The sequence below is a fragment of the Conger conger genome, chromosome 16, assembly GCF_963514075.1.
Source record: "Conger conger chromosome 16, fConCon1.1, whole genome shotgun sequence".
Lineage (NCBI taxonomy): Eukaryota > Metazoa > Chordata > Actinopteri > Anguilliformes > Congridae > Conger > Conger conger.
Genome location: NC_083775.1, coordinates 7,127,926 through 7,154,687, shown reverse-complemented (window position 1 = coordinate 7,154,687; position 26,762 = coordinate 7,127,926). Strand labels below are relative to the sequence as shown.

At 44.9% G+C, this 26,762-nt stretch overlaps 3 protein-coding genes across 9 annotated transcripts in view; all 3 read right to left on the bottom strand.

Annotated features, from left to right (window-relative positions):
* On the bottom strand, positions 1-8,073 carry mif4gdb (MIF4G domain containing b). Of its 5 annotated transcripts, none has more exons than XM_061224102.1 (6): positions 7,966-8,073; positions 6,386-6,488; positions 5,597-5,706; positions 4,921-5,076; positions 3,873-3,965; positions 1-2,981 (listed from the first exon to the last, which is right to left on the bottom strand). In XM_061224102.1, the coding sequence occupies exons 2-6, from the start codon at positions 6,462-6,464 to the stop codon at positions 2,754-2,756; spliced, it is 666 nt and encodes a 221-aa protein (XP_061080086.1). In that variant the 5' UTR covers positions 6,465-6,488; positions 7,966-8,073; the 3' UTR covers positions 1-2,753. The 5 variants fall into 5 exon arrangements, with proteins under 5 accessions (XP_061080086.1, XP_061080088.1, XP_061080085.1 ...); XM_061224104.1 differs by having other exon boundaries at positions 7,971-8,037; XM_061224101.1 differs by having other exon boundaries at positions 7,866-8,022.
* A 2,235-nt stretch (positions 8,074-10,308) lies between these two features.
* On the bottom strand, positions 10,309-18,422 carry slc25a19 (solute carrier family 25 member 19). 2 transcript variants are annotated; one of them, XM_061224167.1, is made up of 7 exons: positions 18,271-18,422; positions 17,802-17,954; positions 15,695-15,850; positions 14,706-14,876; positions 14,330-14,501; positions 13,911-14,041; positions 10,309-13,659 (listed from the first exon to the last, which is right to left on the bottom strand). In XM_061224167.1, the coding sequence occupies exons 2-7, from the start codon at positions 17,925-17,927 to the stop codon at positions 13,471-13,473; spliced, it is 945 nt and encodes a 314-aa protein (XP_061080151.1). In that variant the 5' UTR covers positions 17,928-17,954; positions 18,271-18,422; the 3' UTR covers positions 10,309-13,470. The 2 variants fall into 2 exon arrangements, with proteins under 2 accessions (XP_061080151.1, XP_061080152.1); XM_061224168.1 differs by having other exon boundaries at positions 18,352-18,422.
* A 2,229-nt stretch (positions 18,423-20,651) lies between these two features.
* LOC133114898 (growth factor receptor-bound protein 2) overlaps positions 20,652-26,762 on the bottom strand; it is a 29,217-nt gene continuing 23,106 nt past the window's right edge. For both annotated transcript variants that reach the window (XM_061224589.1, XM_061224590.1), the window contains exons 5-6: positions 23,839-24,007; positions 20,652-23,029 (exon numbers count right to left, since the gene is read on the bottom strand). In XM_061224589.1, the coding sequence (XP_061080573.1) occupies positions 22,844-23,029; positions 23,839-24,007 (355 nt within the window). In that variant the 3' untranslated portion in view covers positions 20,652-22,843. The remainder of the gene's footprint in view (positions 23,030-23,838; positions 24,008-26,762) is intronic.

The window sequence follows — 26,762 nt, the reverse complement described above, 5'->3', positions numbered from 1 at the left end:
GGCAGTTCAAAACAATTTATTTGAACAATTCAGTTTCAAACAGGAATTTGTAGAAATTCAGCAGTACAAAAACAGTGGGAAGAAAGGCTTCCCATATTTAATAACCTGACAAAAAGCTTAGTTTTTTGTTTTTTCCCCTCTGACCATCCCCAATCCACACCACAAACACCTTTATTCATTGGTCACTTTGCCCAATGTTTTTCTGTGCTTTTAATCACTGTTCTGAATGGAAGACAAGTCAGGCAGGCGTCCGTATTCAGATTCCGTACGTCAGACGGCTCCTTTGCTTGAACACAAAGTTTATAAACCTGATCTCCACACAGCTGTGTAACAGATTTTGTGAGTGAAGCAGATAAAAAATAAAAACTATTCAGTGTTGCCGTTCCTTTAGAGAGACAAAGGCAGTTACCACCACCCGCAGCAGCAGTCCTGCGGTAGTATGTATCTTCAACTATCCTGTGTTAGTATGCACAACTAAAAAAAAAACCCCAAAAAGGTTTCCCCATGAATTGCAATAACAGTGTCTCGGAATTGTGAGCGAAATATACATTCGGTTAAATCTGATCATAGATCTTCGTGTATGGCCCCAGCTGAGAGCTTTCATGCACTGCACACCTCGTTCAGAAGACCGATGGACACACAGACATGAAGCAGTTAACGTCACGTTTACACTTCAAAGAAACACAGCAATCGCACAGCTACGCTAAGTGCTTCTGCATGGTACCTCATCGGTGTCCGGAAAGACACTCCCGATAATCTTCATCAGGAGTCGTGTAAATATATTTACATATCCTGATTATGTAGACCAGTATTTAAAACATGTTGAAGGAAAATAACGTTTCTCTATTCCTAGCACCAGTGAAATAGTCGGACCGTGGAGGAGCCACCTGCGGAAATAAATTCCTCTTAACGCTCAAATAAAGGATCGTGTTCAAATAAGCTGTTTTTTCTTGGTTCTGTATAATAGTATACCCATTTGCTATACATTATAGAAATTTCAGGGTACAACCCTGACGTGCGTTCAAGACCGCAAACGTTACAAGAAGTTACGATTTAAAATAAACATTCCATTAAATTCGCCACCAAATACAAATTGATGTGACTTCGGTCTAACAATGCCAGCTAGCTGATTCATTGCTTACTTGTGATTAGGTAAGAACAAATATTACATTGATTAAAGTATAGTATTACAGTCCACTTTTGTTCTCTCGGCGTTTTACCTAATAACACCCATTTTCGTTCGCCGACACTACCTTTTCAAACTATTAGCTAACGTTAATGGTGAACAGAAAACGGTTTTAATGTGTTGGCGAACGTTAGCTAACTTTTGCGGTCTTGAACGCGCGTCTGGGGACTTTCCATCTTGATAACACCTGTCGTGGAAACACCACTGCTGGCTGGTGAACATATTTTTTGAGAACATATTTTTGAAACGGCACAAATAAATAATGGAGCATGTCAGCCGAGTGCATTCTTCAACATATCAAAGCTGATTAGGTTATTGCCCATTCTCTGTAACACAACAGTCCAGCTTTCAGGTGCTAATGACTTCAAGCTCTGTGCAGAGGCTGGAACATCACAATATAAGATGAAGTCAACTGACAATTCCAAAAATTAAATATAAAGAAGAAAAAAATAGCAACAAACACCCCTCTACATAGTGCTATAATGAAATATACAGCCTCAAAATAGGAGTACCAGTGCACATTCCAACATCTAACAAAGTGAAATTGGAATCAAATTTCACCATTTGATTTTGCGAAGCATAACCCTGGCCCAATATTGCCTCTACACAATAAAAAATAAAAAACACTACAAAATATTTGGCTGTACTCAAATCTCAAATGGAATAGCTATGGTTTGGTCTGTGTCCCTTGAACAAAATGAATGAATGAATGTCTGTCTCAATGTTTCTTGAACTCATGTTCCTGTAGTGCCTCTGGGAATAAGGATCTTAGAATATAAACTGGACAGACATTAAGTCAGCACAATCCAATCCAATCATCACTTCGTTAAACTGCATGTGCTTTCTTCTCACATTTAAAACTATTTTTATAAATTAAAGTTAGTTTTCTTTTTTGTCGCCCCTGTCATTAGGGGGGGAATGTAATCCCAGGATGTGGAGAGCTTTCACACATTCATGCTTCTAAACCAATTGGCAAAATCCCACAAATGACAGAAACTCCTGCACACAACTCAAATTCTACTTCAAAGAACCCCAAAGCTCCACGCTAGCCTCGGTCCCCTGCACCAACACGTGGGTACTGTCCAAAGTCACACCCCTCCTACTCTCCATTTAAACCTACTGCAATTCACCCAGCTCTGAGCTGCACACCACAGCACTCCTGTCCTCAGACCCAGGGGTGTGCGATCTTAACCTAAATAAGGGCCACGTTTCTTTTGACCCAGCACTACGACACTACGATTTGACCATCAAACTAATCGTCTTCGATGCGCAGAATCGTACATTGTATTTTTAGTACCGAGCCAAAACAAGAACCTGCATCCACACCGGCCCTTTTCAGATAAGACTGGACACCCCTGCTCTAAATACAGCTAAATATTGGGTATGTCCCAATACTTACAAAAAAAAAAAAAAGTATCCTCCTTTCCTGCACTCGTCGCCTCTTCTCATACTTCCGAATAGGAGTCGTCGTCGAGTGAAGTAAAGGAGGATTCATTTGTATTTGGACGTACCCGATATTTAGCCCCATTAGCCATCGGGCGGGGCCTGGCCGTGCCCGCCCCCCCCCTCAGTCGGCCAGCTCGCTGTAGTAGTACTTCTGTGCCGTGTCGCTGAGCTGCCAGCCCCCGGCCCTGAACTCCAGGATCTCCAGCAGGAGCAGCCGCGCCATGGAGCCCAGGGCCTCCTGGAGCAGGAAGCCGTCACGCAGCAGGAAGAAGAGCTCGTCCATGCGCTGCACGTTCATCTTCTCCAGCTGGTCGCCGATGCGGTGGAGCTGCAGCACCAGGCAGTCCACCTGCGCGAGGGGGACACACGCTCGCATTTAGTCAGGTCAAGGCAAACACACACACATTTAGTCAGGTCAAGGCAAACACACACACACACACACACACACACATTTAGTCAGGTCAAGGCAAACACACACACATTTAGTCAGGTCAAGGCAAACACACACACATTTAGTCAGGTCGAGGCAAACACACACACACACACACACACACACACACACACACACACACACACATTTAGTCAGGTCAAGGCAAACACACACATTTAGTCAGGTCAAGGCAAACAAACACACACACATTTAGTCAGGTCGAGGCAAACAAACACACACACATTTAGTCAGGTCAAGGCAAACACACACACACACACACACACACACACACAAAATTTAGCCAGGTCAAGGCAAACACACACACACACATTTAGTCAGGTCAAGGCAAACACACACACACACACACACACACACACACACACACACACATTTAGTCAGGTCGAGGCAAACAAACACACACACATTTAGTCAGGTCAAGGCAAACACACACACACACACACACACACACATTTAGTCAGGTCAAGGCAAACACACACACACACACACACACACACACACACACACACAATTTAGTCAGGTCAAGGCAAACACACACACACACACACACACACACACACACACATTTAGTCAGGTCGAGGCAAACAAACACACACACATTTAGTCAGGTCAAGGCAAACACACACACACACACACATTTAGTCAGGTCAAGGCAAACACACACACACACACAAAATTTAGTCAGGTCAAGGCAAACACACACACACACATTTAGTCAGGTCAAGGCAAACACACACACACACACACACACACACACACACACACACACACACACACAGGGGTGGGACGCACCTCCTCCTCGTTCTGCAGAGAGTCGGCCTGCGCCAGGCGGAACAGGCAGTCGTAAACGGGGTGCACCAGCGCCATCATGGGCATGTTGTTCACCTGCAGGAGACGCACAGGGGTCACCAACCCAAACCGCCCGCCCGCCCGCAGCCCAAACACACGTCTCTCTGCTCAAGCAACATGCAAACGTTATGTAAATGACTAATAACCTAACTGCAGGAGCCAAAAGATTTAAGGTTTAAGATATCTCAGCTGGTGCTTCCCCCTAGTGGCCAGCTATAACAAATTTAGACTATTTAAGGGCACCCCTGGATGACGCAAGCAGCGTTTGCCAATTGAAGACAGGTGCTTTACCTGAAGGACGCCGAGCTAAAATAGTTGTTTAACGAGCTTTGCTTTAAAGTTTCAATTGTTTTCATTTGTTTAGGAAAGGAAGTTTAAGCCATTTCTAGAAGTGCTTTCTTTTGTTTTGGGTTGTCGCAAAATGCCCTTTTTTGTTTGGGCTATTTTTCCGTCTGTTATATAGTCTAACACCTTTAAACACCGTCAATCTGGAACACTTGATACTTTGAACAAATCAAGAAGAAGCAATCAACCACTCTGAGTAACCCAATGCAATGATAAATGAAGTCAAATGTAATTAAAGTGAACTTAGTTATAACTCGTATCGGTGATAGAAGGCTGTCACACTCACACTATGTCATTTGCATAACTTTTTCTTATTCAATCACACGACAGCTTTCATAACTCAAAAAGCCATTATTAAGGTACAAATGTATGCAACTGATCATACCTGAAAAAAGGAAAATAAAATAAAATGTAATTTAATAAAATATAAATATCAAAACCTCCCACATTACAGTACCTCTCCACTTCACTCCTCTTTTCAGAGGTGTGTGCAGACATCACCTCAAGTCTATACTCACTAGCCAGGAGTTCAACTCCAATCAATCACTGTGATTGATGATGATGATGATGATGATAAACCTTTGATGAATCGTTATTTCCATAATCAGCACCAGTACACGGCACTCCCCGAGAGCGTGCTCCGTACCTTGAGGTAGTCGAAGATGTTGCAGATGAAGGTGACGAAGCACACCCACTCCTGCAGCGAGCGGCACCTGGTCTCCTCTCGGGCCTTGAACTCCTGCTGCAGGCGGTTCAGGAGGTTCCGACGGAACACACTGCCGTTGTTCACCTTGGCCTCGGCCTGAGAGGAGATCCAGAGAGGAGGACCGTGACACCACAACCACGTTTGCATTTTACGCTTTTAGCAGACGGACGGTAAGAGCGGTCGTCCGGCAGTCGGAAGGGTTGTCGATTCGTTCCCCCGCCCCTGGGTGTGTCGAAGTGCCCCTGAGCAAGTCACCTGACCCCTAGATTTCTCCTGATCGGTGCTTTGCTGGCAGTCTTTCACTGTGGGTATGTGAGTCCGAGTGTGAGAACGGGTGAATGAGAGGCATTCGTTGTAAATTCATTCATATACCCAAATATGGCATCTCCAATCTTACCCAAATCCAGAATGTCCCATTCACAGAGTATGTACAACAAGCAGGCTCTGACCTGCTTTCTGACTTGGGAGAGTGAAAGCTTGAGCACACAGACAGTAGCGGATTCCAGGGGTTTTTACCTGGACTATGGTGTAGCACACAGGCAGTAACGGATCCCAGGGGTTCATACCTGGACTATAGTGTAGCACACAGGCAGTAGCGGATGCCAGGGGTTCATACCTGGACTATGGTGTAGCAGATGCGGCCGGCCTCTTTACTGAACACCTGGTCCTTCAGGGATTGGTCCACAATGACATCAGACACCTTCTCCAGATCCACCGAGCTGGGCTCTGACAAGGAACCATGAAACACAAGAACACGTCAGCAGGCACTCAGATAACAGACTGAAGCGCCCCGGAGAAAGACGAGATGCTCACTAAAAAAACGGACAAAGAGGAGTGCTACAGCGCGGTGAAAACAGAACTGCGCTTACTATCCGTAAGGATCAAGTTAAAAACGTCTGACACCAACGCGTTTCGGCCACAAAAACCTTCATCAGGGTGTGACTTGACTTTGAGGCTCTGTGGCCAAAACGCTTTGCTGTCAGACTGGACATACCGGTTGAATAAAGGTTTGTTAACTTGACTCCTTCCTCCACAAGAGTGCCCAGAGGCTATACTTTCACCAAGCTGTGGCACTCCTCTTCGCCATTCCTGTTCGAGGAACAAGGAAATCTTGAAGTAAAGCCTCTCCAATCTATTTTGACTGCATTCTCTGCAGGATTTTTAGCCCTGCAGGGGTCCTGTGTTTACCATGACCTCCTCCATCCTCAACCCCGCCCACTTGCCTCCATTTTTACATCGTACATCATTGTGTTTTTACTTGCACATCATGGCTTTTTTTATTTGTACATGGGTTTTTCTTAAATCATTTTAATATCTGTTTAAAATCTGAGCATGGTTATACTATAATATTTTCCAAGTGGGGTATCCAGCATATTATGCCTTTAATGCCGTTGTTGATGCAGACCTTTCAGTGCGGTCTTCAGAAGGTTCTGGGTCTCCAGGTCGAAGGACTGGATCTTGTAGTCCTCCTTAGAGTTCTCCATGACATCCGATGGACAATCACAACCCTGAAAGATGTACATATACACACACACAGCCTGTGAGACACGCACTGTGTAACCGGACTACAGGGCCGTGGAGTGGCATATCTAACGTTAACCTAAACAGTGACCACAGTGCACTGCTCCAGGCATAATCTGCTCCAAAGCACAACTACAAACCTCCTCACAGCAATAATATTATGCTCCCATTACAGCACGACAATGTTACTAAAGATGCGGCCATCGACCTACTGTAGTTGCATCCCTCGACTTCTTTTATACTAGGGATGAATAGGACTAGGTTATCAATAGCCAGCTAAATCCAAATGCTGGCGCTTCAAAAATAACATCACGTTTCTATTGTTATATGTACATTTAGCTAACACAAAGTTACTGTATTGGATGCAGTATTATCAAAACTGCTGCATATCGGTAAATGTAGATTATTCGCGGTTCCAAAGGGAAACGTTAAACAGAAAACCAGTGGATAAATCTAACAGACGTACTGTTCCGTTCAACTAACTTTACAGCTTGAAAAAAACAAAACAAAAACAACATCTTGTTTGTTTTCGCCTGAGACGCATTGAATTCGCCGACCTATACAGTAACGTTACCTGGATGGGACACCATATACACTAAACTCGCAGAAACAATGATCCGCAAAACGTGGCAGATCAAAATACAGCACGACTGCGTGTGTAATGCAACTTAAAATACTCGACAGCAGTAAATGTTATCGAGTGATCCTATCGTTTTTTAGTAATATCATAGTTTCTCAGGACTTTGTAACTTAGCTGGTTCGTTAGGTACGCTAACGTTAGCAACACTCGATTAAACACAACAAAAAACTCTAGCTAGCTACATGGAAAGCCGATATAACGTTTACCTATCGCAGATTCCAAGAAAACTAAGTTATATACAGCTAACGTAGTGCACGCTCCTTTGCAAACGAAGTTTGTCCAAACTAGCTAAGTTAGCTGCATTTAACCTTGTGCAGCCAATGTTATGTTGGCTAGATAACGGTTTACGTGCACACACTCTCACCTTCCGGCACCGCTCGGACGCTTCTTTGATTTTCTCGTAGTACAAAACACTTTTATAACGTTACGTTAACCCTGCACCCAGCTAGCTAGCTTAACGTTACGTTAACCCTCCACTCCTCATTGAGCAGACCGTACTAGTACGAAGATGAGTTGTGGCGTAACGTTATTACCAACTGTAACGTAAAATAATCTATTCGGAATGCATGTTGTTAAAAAACTAGCCATCAACAAAACGGTTCACCCAACTGTACTCCCTTGCTACTAAGAAAAGTTAACCACACGCCAGAGTAGCGTAGCTAGCTTGTTTGCATCCTGGAAATAAAACCGAACATGGCTAACTGAAGCAAAGCGGTGCCCTTACTTGTCAAGCACAATATGTTAAGCCAAACAGACAATGATGGCGAATGATGGTTGTTGTTGTTTTTTTGATAATCATAAGTACATTAGCTTGCAATTCTTACACTACTTTATTTCAACTTCACTCCGCGCGACGTTCCATTTCCAACCACCAAGCACTTCCCTTTCGTTTTTTAGGTCACTTCCTGAAAACGCACTTTGATTTTCTGCAGGCCATGGGCAGGGCCGCTAAACGCGAACATACAGTAGTCAACTGCTGCACAGTTCTGTGGCTATAAGCCGATATAAGCGAACTATGCAGGAGCACAAGCTCTTTGATCGTTTGAACTACGTTTGAATTTCTTGAGCTCGTTTGATGTTTGTGGATAAACACTGTTAGCTTGTGAGGAGGATTTCTGCGCTTGCGGGTGATCTTATATTACAGTGTCACTCATTGCATGGAGTAGCATAGAACTAATTTGTCAAGCGTCTTTGGTGAGACATGCATTCGGAGTTTCCCCTTTGTTTTGAAAATGTATTGTTTGGTTTCAGCAACTCTAGTGCTGACAATGTAAAACAATATTATGCAATTAATTTAATAATAGTTAATAATAGCAAAATTCCATATCCATAAGTTAAAATTTAGCGATGGAAAACCTTTATTATATTTGAAAATGAAACCCGTCAATACATACAGACCGTTTTCAAATCAGAACATAAGCTGTCGATTTGTGTTCCCCCGGCGGTGTTTATGTAAATTAATACCCTGACTGTTTTTTTCCCAGTTTGTGTGTATGCTCATTTTGCAATTGCTTTCCAATTGCTTTTTTGCTTTGCAGGGTTTCGAAAAAAACAGGCGCTGTTCGGATGTTATAATATTCATGTTATGGAATCATATGAATACATCGGTTCTGTTATAGCACCGTCACCATCCAGATGAAATAGCATTATGTCTGATACCATTATGCTACATCGCTGTAGGATGGTAAAGGACATTGGGCTTAAAAGAGATTGGAAGCTTAAGACGCTGTGACTTAAAAGGTTGTTGTAAGTTTAAGACGTCTTAAGCTTGATTCCCAGGTGTACCCTTGAACAACGTGCTTGACCGAAATTACAAATATGGAAACATAATGTAAAAATGAAAGCGCAAAACTGGGGCTCCAAAACACTCTGAGGTGCTCGTTTTGCCAACTGACAACAGATTGGCTGATGCACAGATACAGATACAACCATCATTGTAGATCCAATGGGAAACTGACACAAAAACATTTGACAAGTTAGAGGTATTTTTATGCATTTTCTCATTTCCTCCTCCGCTGTGGGTCCTACTTTAATCTCTTCTGTGAAATTCACTACTTGCTTCTCAGGAACAGATTCCGGCTCCTCCAGTGGAAACTATTCTCCATGTTCAGGAAGCCTTGCCACCTGCCCCTGAGGAAGGCTGACTTCAAGCTCAACCGTGGGCCTCATCTTTGGCTCCACCATGGGCCTCACATTCACTCAATATCAAAGCAAATAGCTACGTTATGCAGCTGCTAATCTAGATAGCCATTAATTGGCCTTGTTTGTGTTTGGCCACCAGAAGCACGAAGAATGAGATTCACCCTATGTGTTACATAGCTCCGCCCCATGGCCAAACATCATCAATCACCCAAGTTTGTTTCCTCCCAACAACCTCAAATAAGTTCAGTTGCCTTAATGTAATGTGGTCTTATAAAGAATGGCAACCATAGTAACACAGTTAGCAGGTAGGTGAGAACCAGCACAATTGTAACAAGTACATTTTTTCATACAGCACTATAAAGCTTGGATACAAAAATGCATTCATAGCTGGGTCTACTATGCTCTACTGACCTCCAATAGTGCTATTAGCTAAACTCTGAGAATTAGGCTATTCCAGAAAATAAATGTAAAAAAATAAATAAATAAATGTATTGCCATTGAATGTTTGTGGTCATTAAATGAAAATGTATACCATTTAGATCAAGGATGGGCAACTCCAGTCCTGGAGGGCCGCTGTGTATGCAGGATTTTGCTGCCACCAGTTACCCTGACTCAATCAGCTAATAAGCCATATGCACCATGACTGATTCACCCTGTAAATTAGACCACAATAAAATGCTCCAAGACAAGAACATTTATCAGCTGCTCTATATCACAGAATGTGGCTAAAAATGACAGATCATGCAAATGATTGGGCTAATTAAATAAATAAGAGCAGGCGTCTGAAAATAAGAAACGGATAGGGCCCTGCCTTGCCCATCGTTTATCTCATGGTTCCAAGGTCTGACTTATCTCAAATGTTGCGAGTGGTGGCATCAGCCAGGGAGGGAGGATTTCGGTTGCCAGAGTATCCCCACCCTTCCCCTATTCGGTGACAGAAGAACATTGGACTCATCTACACAACATGAGTCACACACTTTACAGCACAGAAAACAACTATTTGTGGAAAAAGTACATGACAATAGTTATTGTACTTCAAAAGAAATGTATTTTCATAAAAAAAATAACATTTGACACTTTTTGACCTTACAGACATTACACTCTGCCCACGGTTCACATGGTGCTGTTAAATACAAGGCACAAACCAGTAATGCAGACGGATGACATTACAATATTTTAAAACAAAATATTGTATTGTAGTCATTAATGGACTGTCCTAGATGGTGTTCTGTCAACCACACTGCAGCTTCCCAACTGACTGTTTATGACTGAGGTACTTATGAACCAAAGACTGAGGTCATGCTTTTTAAAGAAAAATTATATTTAATAGCGAAGCATGACCAATATGTCAATTGCATATTTGACATTACACATTAAACTGCAACCTGTACACTGCATACCATATACAGCGTGGCTAAGCTTTGCCAACATCTCCCACGGTCGGGATCTCCTATGATAACCAATGCTAATCCGTTCCAGTACCTACTAAATACGTTATCGTATAACATGTAAAAGCGGTCGTCTACAAGGCACATGTAACATATGTGGTCCCTGAGAAGTGCTTTGCCCTTAAATAAATAGTAATAAAATGAAATGGATACATTTAAAAAAAGCATGAGTGTTCTGACTAAAGACCAAACATTGACGATCACTCCACACCAAAGTGAGATGAGAACCAATAAAGAAAGTGTTGGTCTTTGGTTGACAACAAATTCAATACGTTCATTTCCTGTGAAACATCACAGATTTCCAAAGTGAGGGTAGCCTTATGTCAGGCAGTACCCATTCATTGTTAATTCATACATCAACTGATGGTCTGTTCTCTTATGAAGCCATTGCTCATTAACATACCTAATAAAGTGCTCACAGTGTATTTTATTAGACTTGTGGTAGCCTATCCACTTAGAGGTTTGTTCTGTGTTTAGAGATGCTCCACTACACACCACTGCTGTAATGTGTGGTTATTTGTGCTACAGTCGCCTTCCTGTCAGCTTTGACCCGTCTGGCCCTTCTCCACTGACCTCTCTCAAAAAACGTGTTTTTGTGCGTGCAGAACTGCTGCTCACTGGATGCTTTTTGCACCACTCTTTGCAAACTCTTGTGCGTGAAAATCCCAGAAGATCAGCAGTTTTCTGAGATACTGAAACCACCTTATCTGGCACCAACAATCACTCCACGGTCAAAGTCACTTGGATGACATTTCTTCCTCATCCTGACATTAGGTCTGAAAAACAGCTGAACCTCAATGCTTTTATGCATTTAGTTGCTGCCACATGATTGGCTGATTAAATATTTGCATTAACAAGCTGGTGTACAGGTCTACCTAAAATACATTTTTCCTAAACATTATTTCCCACAGGTTGTAAATGTCATGAAATAATAAGGAACCCATCCCACACCAACCCTCTCAAACCACCACCTCATTTTAAAAACAAGCTGATAACAAAATCCACCTTTTCCTAAACTTAGTAAATGATTCATAACCATACAGTACAACACTGTCTCTGAAGTGAGCATGTTCACTCCCATAAGAACACTACTACAGCAGCAGAAGCACAATGTTCATGCCAAATACAGCATTAAAATATGGTACACCCAACCGAAATTCAGCGGGGCCTGAGGCAAACGCAAAAAAAGAAAAGATAAATAAAATAAAATAAAAGCGTACACAGCACAGAGCATAACACTGGCCCAGCTGAAGACGAAGTTTCGACAAGGCTGGTCTTCATCCGAGCACAACCTCCCTGGTCAGAAATGTGTCTGTCATGCAGGCAGTAAATCTTATCCGGGGGCATTAAATACTGCAGGAATCTTCAAATCACGGCCCTTGAATCCAAATCCAGCCCTGGTTTTCTTTTCTCCCGGGTAACTAGTGCTACTGATTGGCCAGAATGTCTTCACACCTGCCTCCCAGGTGAAGGGTGGGTGGAGAACCAGATTCCAGAAACAATGGGCCTCATGCTTTTTCATATTTTTATCATAGATTTCTATTTTTTTCGATCAATGGGCTCGTAGGGCTGTGCCACATCGAATTCAACAAATGCACTTAACTTCAGACCGAAATAAAGATGTCCGTTATCATACAGTACAGATGGTGGGTTCCAACAGACAGCTGGCCAATGGGATTAATATAAACAAGGGACGACTGATACCCGATTGGGCTTTGTCTTTGCCAAAAAATAATAATACGGCGGACCTTTGATAAGCTTTTGTCTTTTGCCTCCTGACCTATCCACGGAAATATGTTTCTGAAAACATTCGAGGCGAGAAATAAGCAATGCAGTGGCTGAATCTTGATTCATATTTGAGCTGCAACGCCGAGTTTGAAAGGCTCTGATTTACATGACATGTCGGGACCACTCTGCCTAAGGTAAAAATAGTGAATTGGTAAAGTTCTCTGAAATCACTCTACACACACATGAGGAGGGGCGGCGTGTAGTGTAGTGGTTAAGGTAAATGACTGGGACCCGTAAGGTCGGTGGTTCTAATCCCGGTGTAGCCACAATAAGATCCGCACAGCCGTTGGGCCCTTGAGCAAGGCACTTAACCCTGCATTGCTCCAGGGGAGGATTGTCTCCTGCTTAGTCTAATCAACTGTACGTCGCTCTGGATAAGAGCGTCTGCCAAATGCCAATAATGTAACGTAATAACTTGGAAAGTGTCAGCCTACAGAGCTACAAGCACACAGATCTCTCCATCACAGAGGCTACAGCGATGCAGGCACAGCTTCCTGAGAGCCAGCGAGAGGACGGCAAGATTTTCCCTCGGGAGACGGAATCCCCCCTCCTCGGCAAAAAACGCGACCCGAGTCCGTGAGACGTTGTGATCCCGTGTGTGTGTGTGGTCCTGTATGTGCGGTCCCGTGTCTGCGGTCCTGTATGTGCGGTCCTGTATGTGCGGCCCCGTGTGCGCGGTCCAGTGTGTGCGGTCCTGCCGTGTGCGGTCCCATGTGTGCGGTCCCATGTGTGCGGTCCAGTGTGTGCGGTCCAGTGTGTGCGGTCCTGCCGTGTGCGGTCCCGTGTGTGCGGTCCCGTGTGTGCGGTCCCGTGTGTGCGGTCCCGTGTGTGCGGTCCAGTATGTGCGGTCCAGTATGTGCGGTCCAGTATGTGCGGTCCTGTGTGTGTGGTCGTGCCACACGCGGTCTGGTCGTGCAGTAGCTCCGCCCCCCTGGGCACCCGGCTCCCCGGTCACTCGGAGCGCCGCGCCTCCTTCAGCCTGCAGAGGGCGCTGCAGAACAGCTCGTACCAGAAGAAGGTGAAGCCGGTCGCCAAGGCGGCCTTCAGCATGCTCGGGGACAGGCCCTTGAAGAAGCCCTGCAGGCCCTCCTCTCTCGCGATCCGCACCACGCAGTCCGAGAAGCTGTTGTAGGTCCGCACCTACGCACAGACAGACACAGACACACACACAGACACACACACAGACACAGACACAGAAGAATAGATTACATAATTAATGATATTTCATATTTTATAAATGTGAGGTAAAATGTGCAAGCTTAAAGGAACTAGCAGAACTTCATACATCATACACAGGGTTCCCACACCTTCATAAACATTGGGTGACGGCATCACTATTGAACCCATTTCCAGTTTTACCAGTCTGTCCCGAAGCACACACAGAGCCTCACCTGTCCGAAGCTCTCCCGGGCCTTCTCGAACCCCCCCACCTGCAGCCTCTTTTTGAACAGGTCGAAGGGGTAGGTGAGCGTCTTACTGAGCACGCCAGCACAGCTGCCACACAGCAGGTTATGGAGGTTTCCTGGAGAAGAGAGGGAGCCACAGACACTCAGAGCCCAGCGTCTGACCACGTGCGCAGAGTCTCTGACAACCTGGGGCAGCCTGCAGCCTAGTGGCAAAGGTACATGACTGTTGGTGGCCCCGGTGTAGCCACAATAAGAAGAACAGCACAGCTGTTGGGCCCTTGCGCAAGGCCCTTAATTCCACATTGCTCCAGGAGGGATTGTCCTCTGCTCAGTCTAATCAACTGTAAAAGCGTCAGCAAAATAACAAATTAAACATTAAACTGACCACCCCTGACCCCTCGTACCAGGCTCGTTGGGCTTCAGCAGCGGGAGGCTCTTGAAGACGTTGTAGAAGAAGAACTGCAGGCCAGCGTAGGGGAACACAGCGATGAGCGTGGGGGCCAGGCCCTTGTAGAAGCCCCGGGGCCCCTCTGTGCGGTACATGGTGGACACCGCATGTCTCAGGGACTGATAAACCTGCACGGTACACAGACAGACACAGAGTGTTTTAGGATGCGCATTGTCTGTCACTCACACTCACACACTCACACACTCACACACTCACACACTCACACACTCACACACTCACACACTCACACACACACTCACACACTCACACACTCACACACTCACACACTCACACACTCACACACTCACACACTCACACACTCACACACTCACCCGGGGCTCTCCTTGCGCAGCGAAGCGTGTGCGCAGCGTGTCGAGGGGCTGGCAGACGGCGGTGGCGGAGCAGGCAGCGAAGCCTCCACACACAAAGTGCACGCCGGGCTTCTGGCTGCTGTACGCCGTGCGCGTGTGCACCATCTCCGTCAGGAACTGGAACGTGGCAAACTGCAGGCACACACACGCAGAGCAGTCACAACGCGTGTGTGTGTGTGTGTGTGTGTGTGTGTGTGTGTGTGTGTGTGTGTGCAAACTGCAGGCACACACACGCAGAGCAGTCACGACGTGTGTGTGTGTGTGTGCAAACTGCAGGCACACACACGCAGAGCAGTCACAACGCGTGTGTGTGTGTGTGTGTGTGTGTGTGTGTGTGTGTGTGTGTGCAAACTGCAGGCACACATGCAGAGCAGTCACAACGCGCGCGTGTGTGTGTGTGCGCAAACTGCAGGCACACACACTCAGAGCAGTCACAACGTGTGTGTGTGTGTGCAAACTGCAGGCACACACACGCAAAACAGTCACAATGTGTGTGTGTGTGTGTGTGTGTGTGTGTGTGTGCAAACTGCAGACATACACACGCGAAACATTCACAACATGTGAGTGTGTGTGTGTGTGCAAACTGCAGGCACACACACGCAAAACAGTCACAACGTGTGTGTGTGTGTCTGTGTGAGTGAGTGTGAATGTGTGTGTGAGTGTGTGAGTGTGTGAGTGTGTGTGTGTGTGTGTGTGTGTGTGTGTGTGAGTGTGTGTGTGTGTGTACGTGCCTGTGTGAGTGTGTGAGTGTGTGTGTGTACGTGCCTGTGTGAGTGTGTGAGTGTGTGAGTGTGTGAGGGGAGTGTGTGTGTGTGTGTGTGTGCGCGTGTACGTGCCTGTGTGAGTGTGTGAGTGTGTGAGGGGAGTGTGTGCTGGGAGTGTGTGTGCGTGTGTGTGTGTACGTGCCTGTGCGAGTGTGTGCCGGGAGTGTGTGTGCGTGCGTGCGTCACCTGGACGGCGCCCCAGCACACAGACAGCAGCTGGGCGGGGACGTGGCCCTTCCAGAACACCGTGACGCTCTCCTCCCAGAGCATGCGGCGGGCCGCCTGCACCACGCCCCAGTACTTCCCCGTCGGGCTGCGGGAGGACAGCTGCTCGATCTGCAGCTGCGGGAGTCAGGAGAGCAGACCGTGCGCGTCACACTCAATGCATACCAACATGCAGACGTGGTCAAGAGGTTCAGCTGTTTCTCCACACCAAATGACAGAATGGGGAAGAAATGTGATCGAAGCGACTTTGACTGTGGAATGACTGTTGGTGCGCCAGACAGGGTGGTTTGAGTATCTCAGAACCTGCTGATCTCCTGGGATTTTCATGCACGACAGACTCTAGACTTGGCAGAGAATGGTATGAAAAACTAAAAACAGCCTTTCTGTGGGCAAAAACACGTTGATAATGAGAGAGGTCAGAGGCGAAGGGCCAGACTAGTCAAAGCTGACAGGAAGGTGACAGTAACACAAATAACCACACATTACAACAGTGGTATGCAGAAGAGCATCTCTGAACAAGCAACCCGTCAAACCTCTAAGTGGGTAAGCTAGAGCAGCAGAAGACTCCATTACATTACATTATTGGCAGTTGACAGAAGCTCTTATCCAGAGCGACGTACAGTTGATTAGACTAAGCAGGATCCATCCATCCAAGCATACACACACACTGTGACCATGTACAAAAGGTTCTATAATTTCAAAACAGTTAATCCGATATGAAAATACCCTCAGGTTAAAGCTGACGGTCTGCACTACAACATCACTGTCATTGTATCCTTTCAAGGTCAAAGTGCTAGAGGACAGGACCAAAATAACAGAAAATGTGTCACTGTCCAATGAATTGTGGTGCTCACTTGACGTGCAACCACACCAACGGACATGGATGTGCCGTTTGCCACCAAACCCTCAGTTAGATAGAGCAAGGACTTTCAGTTCAGCTTTTTATATAAAAGTTAGTACAGGTTTAAAGGTGTGATTAGAATGTGCAGGTGTAGCATGGTTAGCTCGGCTGGTTCGCTAGTAAGCACGGATGGTGCAGTGAAAGCGAAGGCTGGTAGCAGGTTATCGCGACAACACTCCCCGATGACGTAACCCTCAAATTCAAAATAACGTTGTTGCCCTTGTCTAGGGGCGAGTTCGTCTTTAACTGACTGGTAACGCGTTCGTTCAACAAATATTTGGACAAGTGAGAGGCCGGGGTTCAAATCCCACCTCGGACTCGGGTAATTTCTCACCTGTTACACGGGTAAGAACATTCTAACGCTGATGTAACAGTCACTACTGGCAACTGAAAGCAGCTGCGTTCTAGACTTAAGACCTACCCTTCGAAAGGGTTACTCAATCTGGCAGTGTGCACCGCTGATAGTGCGCTAAGCACCATTCGTCCTCTGTGTCAGTGTGTGAAATAGCAGTGTGTGAAATAGCTGCACTGAGCATGCTCGTCGAGCCTGAGGCTTTGGGTGCGACAGTGGCTGAGTCCTTCACACGACTCCATTCCACAGCTAAGATGCATTAGAGACAGCAGCACAAAAGCAGCTTCAATAATCCATGTTTTTCTTTCTTCTAAACTGGGCCGTGCTGCTAAAGTGCTGTCCTAGTGCACTTAAGTCAAGGCCCCATGGTACATAGCTGGCTGACACCATTCAACTCCATCGGTTAACCTGCGTATCAATCACAAGTCCTCCTCTGACTCGCGTCTACATGTGAACTGTGCAACAACGTAAGTGGGGAGGAAGGTGGCAATCATTCTAAGGGCCAAACAAATGATGTGGTGCAAACACGTTATTGTTCATGCGTTTCGCCCCCCTCTAGGGTCCCGTGTATTATACTCTCAGGGGTCCCACGATTCCTGGCTACTCCCCTGCTGGGCTGAGACAGGGTCCCGCTCTCATAGAGGAATTGTAATCAAAAGGGGGTGGCTCCTGTGTAAACTATACTATGATCGGAAAAGAAAATACCGGTGAATTCGTTGCCCTGGAAACAACAACTTGCGGAGCCCGTAAATAACGGAGTATAAGGGGCCCGTCCAAGTCAGGCACAACGTCCACCCAGGGGTCTCTCGGCTCACCTGGAATCGGATTTTGATAACGTCCATGGGACTGATCATAGCTCGCGTTACCAGGCCCGACGCGGACCCAGCCAACGCAGCCTCCTCGGGGCTCAGCGCTTTCGCTGCCGGGTCGAAGCCAACCATCACCACACCCCAGAAGAAGTCTCAGATCTGTGAAAAGGGGTGACAGGGGGATTTACGTAACGCCTCAGACACACACGCTTTCAAATGTGATGGATGTCTGTCGAGGTCATTTACTGTTGGTTTCGCTAGCTAAAAGGCTAACTAATGCATGCGACAGGGAACACTGAACTGTTGCCATCGTGAAATGGCCCATATGCTAATACACGACAGCTAATTGGACATCGCAATTAAATACGTTATTGATGGGCATGTCGATTGCATTTTGACCTGCTATTCGCTTGCTGCTAGCTGTCTCGCTAACAAGCATTGTGAATGTAACTTACACAGAACGGAGAGGACTCACCTTTAAGTAGTGCAGTTTGAACAACATAAAACTGTAAAAGCACAAGTGAGGAGTGCGTTCATAAAATTAAAAACATTTTACCTAATTTCACTGAGCAGTTCAGTCAAATAACACGCGACAGCAACCTTAAGGAAATTGAAGTCCTTGGCGGCTTCCTGAATAGTCAAAGAAGACCCGCCTGAATCACGAATTAACCAGTAACCAAAGCTCGAAAAAGGGTATGTCATGCAAGCCGCCAATCAGAAAGCCACAAATTCTCGACTAATAATTTCCGTGCAAGGTCATGAGAAAAGATGGTTTCCACCCGACACACCAGCAATTAAATCGAATCAGACAATTAAACTTGTTATATTACAGTTCAATGAATCAGACAAGCATGGGATGATATTAATAACGCTATGCAAATATATAATCTGGGATAACGTGAGTTTTACATTATTTTGCGACATGCGTTAGCTAGTTACATAGACTAGCTTGATATAGCTATACTATAACATTTGTTTTTATTATTTGCTTTGTAATTCAACTAATATAATACGTTTAGTTTTACGAGACAAACGTCAAATATTTATGTTGAGACTTTCGCCAGCAGATGGCAATAACGAATCACTCCACATCACAAAGTTGTGTTTGTTTGAACATGGCATCAGGCAGTAACCAGCCGCAATAACGGTAGGTGACCACATAAATGCGTAAATAATATTTGCGTAGCGCTTGAACTGTGGTTTATCAAAGATTTGCCGCGCCCTAAACTCTCAACAGATGCGAGCAGGCAAACAGTCTGACAGACGGCTTATCTATAAACGCTGATGCTGTCATGAGTACAGAAGCCAGGCTGGCCCCTGCCTTCACACAAAAAAAACGACCCTATTGCAATCAATGAACCTTGCTTTATAAAAATGTATCAAAACTGCACATACACTTCATTGTAATAAGATCAACGTTTACCCGTGTTGAATGTATTGACCATTTGATTATGATTATGGACACGTGACAACGGCGGTGTACCAAGCGGTTACGAGGGAACGTTCTGATCAATTGGTCAGATTAAGACAATGGAAAGGACTCTGTGTTCCGGCTTCAATAGCACTTTGCAAATGAGGTGCAGTTGGAACAGTTCGTGCCAAGACACGTTTGGCTTCTAATCCAGTGGCGAGACAACCTAGGCAACTAAAACAACATCCAGAAACGTCACTATAAATGATAGGCAGAGACGGTTCGAGCCATAGGTGACAGGCAATTTGACACAACCCCCATACTTGAGCACAGTAAAATCATTGGGATACACTTGCAGCCAGCAGCTGTAGCCGTTAATCATAACCTATCTGACATGTGTATGAGTAAGTCAATTAAATAATTTAGATCAGAAGTTGGCGCAAAATCCTGAAACCGATCTGCCCTTGTTGTGCACCCCTGCGCGAGAGCCTCCGATAGTCTATAACCGGCCCTGACGGTGGGCTTATCAAGCTGTGGGTGGGTTCCCTTTCAACCAGCAGGCAGTGAGACTTCAGTGAATCACTCGTGCTGAATCAGACACTGCTGCCCAGTCGTGCTGGAGTCTGGCAGCCTCTGGCCGTAGGGTCAGTGGAGCAGTCTACGTTGTTTACCCACTTAAGTAAAACCCCCCCTTTCTTAATACAAGTTTAAACCATTTGGACAACAGGCATAATCCTGGGGGGCAGCACGGATGGTGCAGTGGGTAGCACTGCTGCCTCACAGCAAGGAGGTACTGGGTTCGAATCCCGGTAGGCTGGGGCCTCTCTGTGTGGAGTTTGCGTGTTCTCCCTGTGTTTGTGTGGGTTTCCTCCTACAGTCCAAAGACATGCAGGTTAGGCTGATTGGAGAGTCTAAATTGCCTGTAGGTGTGAGTGTGTGAGTGAATGGTGTGTGTGCCCTGCGATGGACTGGCGACCTGTCCAGGGTGTATTCCTGCCTTTCGCCCAATGTATGCTGGGATAGGCTCCAGCGACCCTGTTCAGGCTAAGCGGGTTAGGATAATGAATGAATGGAAAAAAAAAAAAGGTACAGAAGCTCAAACACAAAGGAAGTGGAAGATTTTTTTCACTGAAAATGTTTTGTTTTTGAGTGGTACAGATTATTGTGGGTTTTTTTAGAATTAGAAACTATAATGGATTCGGAGTATGAGCAGCCAACCCATCCTTCTCCAGGGAGTATGTGCTTCCATTCTTTAAGAAATCTCAAACAAAAGGATATACTTGATGTACATTCAGATCTATGCAAAGGAAAAAAATAAATAAATTGTAATTAAAAAAAACAAAACAAAAAAAAACCTTCTCCGGGGCCATTTCAGGCAGATGGACTTTCTTTAAGAAAAAGTGAAGTGAAGAGTGAAGGCTGAATCACATAGTAAACAGACAGCATCTTGTCCCATGTCTTTATTGAGATTATGGTCCCAGCTGAAGGGTTTGACAGGCGGTCCGGGGCCCCAGGGCGGGGCGGGGCGGGGTAGCAGGGGGCATCGGGGGCAGCAGGTGAAGCACGCAGTGAGGCAGCAGAGAACCACTCTCACACACCAGCTCTCTGTGAGACCACATCCACAACAACAACAACAACAACAACAACGACGACAACAACCAAGAAGACCAATCAGAACAAACGCTACTCACTCAGTTCAGTCACACCATCGGCTATGACGCACAACGACTAGAGCCCTCTTGATACATTCAAGATTATCAAAACATGAATATTATTTTTCAACACTTAACATATCCTTTATTGAAACACTGGAGTTGGCCTCGGAAAAATGCCCCACCACCACCACCACCACCACTCCCCCACCCTGAGCCACGGCCCTTTACACTATTAACACTTCTTATCTCAGTTCATTTTTATTCGTTTGAAAACAGAACCAACAGAACACAAAATAATAAAAAAAAGCAAAAAACATTGAGTATTATTAGGTAGGAGAAGGCAAAAAGAAAACAAACAAACAAACAAACAAAAAACCATTTAAATAATAAGGGTCTTCCATGAGGATATTGGCAAAGAGAAGGCGGGAGTATTTCTTTTTTTTTTCTGGGACAGAATGGCTATTTACACTTCCTCTCACTGCAGGGCTGGCTGGACTACATTTCCCAGCAGGGCTGGCTCGACTACATTTCCCAGCTGGCCAGCGGAACTGAGACAGCGGTGATAGAAAAGGCACTATCCAGAGAGAACAAAAAAAACACACACCAAGAAACAAAAAAAAAAAAAAAAAAAAAGAAAAAAGAAAGAAAAGTGCTCAACCATCCGACACACAAAGACCAGACAAATATCATCAGGGGCAGACAAAACACACATTGTTTCAGGCCAGAAACATACCGGCAATTATTTGATTATCCAATACACCATGTCATGTACTTTTATACAGTGTACGTGTATATAATCATTCATGCGTATGGTGTGTGTGTGTATATACACACACACACATACACACACACACCATACGCATGTGCACGCATACACACACACACACACACACACACACACACACACACACACACACGCACACACACGCCCATAGAACGACTGAAATTGGTCTCGTTTCTGAAGTCACTCGCAGTTGTATTCAGTTCCTGACCACGCTTCCCTTGTGTCAATGTCCCATTTGACTTCCCACAGCTACATTCAGACCCCGCGGCGGATCGCCTGCAATAAATACACGGGTGGCAAGATGGCCGCTTTAACACAGGACTCCACGCCTCCCAGTTCCTGCAGTGAAACGGCGTGAATGTTGCGCTCTTATTTTCGTTTGGCTGTCCACAAAGAGCCAATGAAAGCTGAATTTCTATGCCTTAAATATATATATATATATCTTTTTCATTTTATCTGAGAACATTCAGATAACGGAGGACAATTAACCGGGCAGTTCAGCGGACCTCAGAGCAGCCCAGACTCACCCGAAGCATTAACATCATTTACATAATCGCAAAACAAAACAAAAAGCATAACACATCGAGAGGAGAGGTCAGACAAATACACACACACGCGCACATGCGTGTGTGTAAACATACATACACATACACAAAAATATTCTTTAAAAAAATGGAATTTCTGTATGTGATTTAGTGACAGAGGCCAAGGCTGATGTTAGAAGCTTGAGGCCCACTGGTCCCCTGCTTGGGAGACTCAAACCATTTCTGTAAAAGATTTTTTTTTTTTTTTTTTTTAGTAATGAAAATTTTCTTTTCTTTTTTTGTAGTTTTTTTTTATAGTTATTTTTTTCTTAAATTGCCATTTGTTTTAACCAGCATTAGGAATTATCCGTGTGTAAAACATGCGGAAAAAGAGGAGGATGATAAACCGGAGGAGAGGAGGAAGCGGGTGAGGGAATTAACGGATGAAATCGTTTCTCCTTTGAATGCAGGATGCCGGAGCACTGTGGTTTGTTTTGTGGGTTCAGTCCCGGGGTGAGGCCAGTGTTCACCACGGGGGGGGGGGGTAAGGGGCGGGGATTCTCAGTATAAGTAGGGGTTTCCCTCGGGAGCCCCGCCCCTCTGTTCCGTGCTGATGCAGGTCTGAGAGGGCGGGGCGGAGCCAGACGGAGCCGGCGTTCCGATTGGTGCGTTTTTCACATGTTCCTGTTGACGGGCGTGACGTAGTTGCGGGGGAACATGCCCGTCTGGCCGTGGCACGCCCCTTTCCACCAGTTGGGGTCGGAGTTGTCCAGGACCTGGATGAAGTCTCCGCGGCGGAAACCCAGCTCGCCGTCCTCCTGGGGGTCGAAGTCGAACAGAGCCTGCACGTACGCTGGGTGCTGGGGGGGGGAGAGAGGGAGGGAGGGAGGGAGGGTGAGAGAGGGTGAGTGAGGGAGGGAGGGAGGGAGGGAGGGAGGGTGAGAGAGGGTGAGAGAGGGAGGGAGGCAGGGAGGGAGGGAGGGTGAGAGAGGGTGAGTGAGAGAAGGAGGGAGAGTGCAGAAGATAAAGATAAATAAAATTCAGTAAGATGGAAGTGCACTCCCACAGCAGGGGATCTGCTAACAGTGCATACATGCGTTAACACTAATGATGATTGCGTGATGTTGGAATTAGGGTGGATTTTACTTTCTTTTCACCGCGCACGTACGAAAATGATCAATAGCAAGACAAATGATGGTATACTTCTCCCAAATGAACCTTCCATTTTCGTACCTAACAATCAAGGCTATTCAACTACTTGTGCAAACCCAATAGGGATTCAAAATGTAGCCTATGAATCAACAGCTCATTGTAAGAAACGTTCCCACAGGGACACATTGTAAAAACAGCACCAGGGTCTGCATAAGCATATTTAAGTGTGGAACAATTTTAGCCTCTACATTACATTATATTAATGGCATGTGGCAGACGCTCTTATCCAGAGCGTCGTACAGTTGATTAGACTAAGCAGGAGACAATCCTCCCCTGGAGCAATGCAGGGTTAAGGGCCTTGCTCAAGGGGCCTAACAGCTGCGCGGATCTTATTGTTGCTACACCGGGAGTCGAACCGCCGACCTTGCGGGTCCCGGTCATGTAACCACTACGCTACAGGCCGTAGTCCCACGGGACCACGGGACCTCTCCGACGACGCTGTGGGACGGGGGCTCACCTGGGGGACCTGCTCGATGTCCCTCAGGAAGATCTGCTGGTTTCGGGACACGGAGGTGGACCGGTGGTAGTCCACCAGCTCGTTCAGCGAGTTGAACTTCACCACCCACAGGAAGTACTTCCCCGCGCCGTCGCGCAGGACCTTGAAGTGCTGCACGTCGTTTCCGAACCTGGGAGCAGAGAGGGAGAGCAGGTCAAATACACAAACATAGTAAACTTTTACACTCAAACACACAAACACTTTAAACCTTTACACACAAACACCGTAAACTTTTACACTCAAACACACAAACACTTTAAACCTTTACACTCAAACACAAACACTGTAAACTTTTACACTCAAACACACAAACACCGTAAACTTTTACACTCAAACACTGTAAACGTTTACACTCGAACACAAAAACAGTAAACTTTTACACTCAAACACTGTAAACTTTTACACTCAAACACACAAACGATGGAAACGTCTACACTCAAACACACAAACACAGTAAACGTTTACACTCAAACACAAAACATTAAAACACACAAACACTTTAAACATTTACACTCAAACACAAACACTGTAAACTTTTACACTCAAACACACAAAAGATGTAAACGTCTACACTCAAAACACACTAACATTTTAAACGTCTACACTCAAACACACAAACATTGTAAACTTTTACACTAACACACAGACTTTTACACTCAAAACACACAAACATTTACACACAAACTTATACACGCAAACATTTACACACAAACGTATACACTCATGTCATTTAAGACCATTCATCTTTTTTAGATATTAAACAGGTATTTTGTGGGGTGAAGCGGATGAACTTCTACTGTTAACCTTTTTCCAGTTTGCTTGATTTTCTTAGTTTAGTCGGGGATAAACGTTGGAAATCACCCTTAAGCCCAATAAAAAGGCTATAATGCAATGCACAAGACACTTTCAACATTGTTATAGTGTTTTTGCCCCAGAACAGGGCGGCCTGTAGCGCAGTGGTTAAGGTAAAGGACTGGGACATGCAAGGTCAGTGGTTCTAATCCCGGTGTAGCCACAATAAGATCTGCACAGCCGTTGGGCCCTTGAGCAAGGCCCTTAACCCTGCATTGCTCCAGGGGAGGATTGTCTCCTGCTTAGTCTAATTAACTGTACGTCGCTCTGGATAAGAGCGTCTGCCAAATGCCAATAATGTAATGTAAAGAACAACCCAGAAAATGACTTTTACTAAATCAGGACACAGCAGCACGTCCGAAATCTAAGAGAGGAACTGAGCGAAGACTGAGGTGCACAGAAGAATTCTGGGTCGAAATTGGACAAAGCATTTCACCAATTGGCCCTTGGATGAAATAGAGCCCTGCTGATTGGCTGAGTTCCACAGAGCTAGGGAAATGGCATTTTTGTAAAAATGAAGCTTGCGCAGCATCAGAGGCCCAGGGACATCAATCACAAGTTCCCACCAGGTGGTGCTGCAGGGGGCTCAGGGCATTAATCAGGCAGCACGAGGCGACACGAAACAGAGTGAACATCTGAGGTCTAGAGCCTGTTCTGCTGTGACCACATCCTGCTCTCCATTGAAGAGCACTCTGCTTTCCCACACACATCCAAGTAGCAGCTTCCACTGCTAATGGAAACAAGAGCACAAGTGTGTGTGTGTGTGTGTTTGTGTGTGTGTAAACCATATCCGTAAGAGACAGAGATGTTACCATCTACGCTACAACTTGAACATTTCTGTACCGAAGTTGCCTATCAATGACAAATGCTAGTTTTATCAGTCACTGATATTGTACCAACGCCTTCTTATAAATAACTTACTTTACCGCTGTCCTTTCTCTACTGGAACTTACATATCAATACCTAACGTTACAATTGTTCTTTTCAACATTTTTTTAATTCTGAAAAAAGTTAATTGTTAAAATCTTTAACTAACCAAAGCTGACTTGCAGCTTGATAATTAATGAATAATTCTCCCGACTAAAATCTCAATTGGTTTTTACATATCCCAGCCCACAGTCAGCAAGAACTGGCACAGATCTGGAAAATCAGTTTTTAAATGTAAATCTTTTTGACACATTTTCTTCCCACTGTTTATGTATTACTGTACTGTGTGTTTATGGAGAAGGTATGTATCTGTGTTTGTGTATGAGTGTATAAGGTATGTTAGTGTATAATGTATAATGAATGTGTTTGTATTAGTGTATAAGGTATGTAAGTGAGTTAGTGTATAGTGTATACTGAGTGCTTGTGTATAATGTATAATGAATGTGTTTGTATTAGTGTATACAGTATGTACGCGTTTGTGTATTAGTGTATAAGGTATGTTAGTGTATAATGTATAATGAATGTGTTTGTATTTGTGTATAAGGTATGCAAGTGAGTTAGTGTATAGTCTATAATTAATGTGTGGTTGTGAGTTAGTGTATAATGTATAATGAATGTGTGGTTTAGTGTATAGTGTATAATGAATGTGTGGTTGTGAGTTAGTGTATAGTGTATAATGAATGTGTGGTTTAGTGTATAGTGTATAATGAATGTGTGGTTGTGAGTTAGTGTATAGTGTATAATGAATGTGTGGTTGTGAGTTAGTGTATAGTGTATAATGAATGTGTGGTTTAGTGTATAGTGTATAATGAATGTGTGGTTGTGAGTTAGTGTATAGTGTATAATGAATGTGTGGTTGTGAGTTAGTGTATAGTGTATAATGAATATGATTGTGAGTTAGTGTATAGTGTATAATGAATGTGTGGTTGTGAGTTAGTGTATAGTGTATAATGAATGTGTGGTTGTGAGTTGGTGTATAGTGTATAATGAATGTGTGATTGTCAGTTAGTGTATAGTGTATAATGAATGTGATTGTGAGTTAGTGTATAGTGTATAATGAATGTGTGGTTGTGAGTTGGTGTATAGTGTATAATGAATGTGTGGTT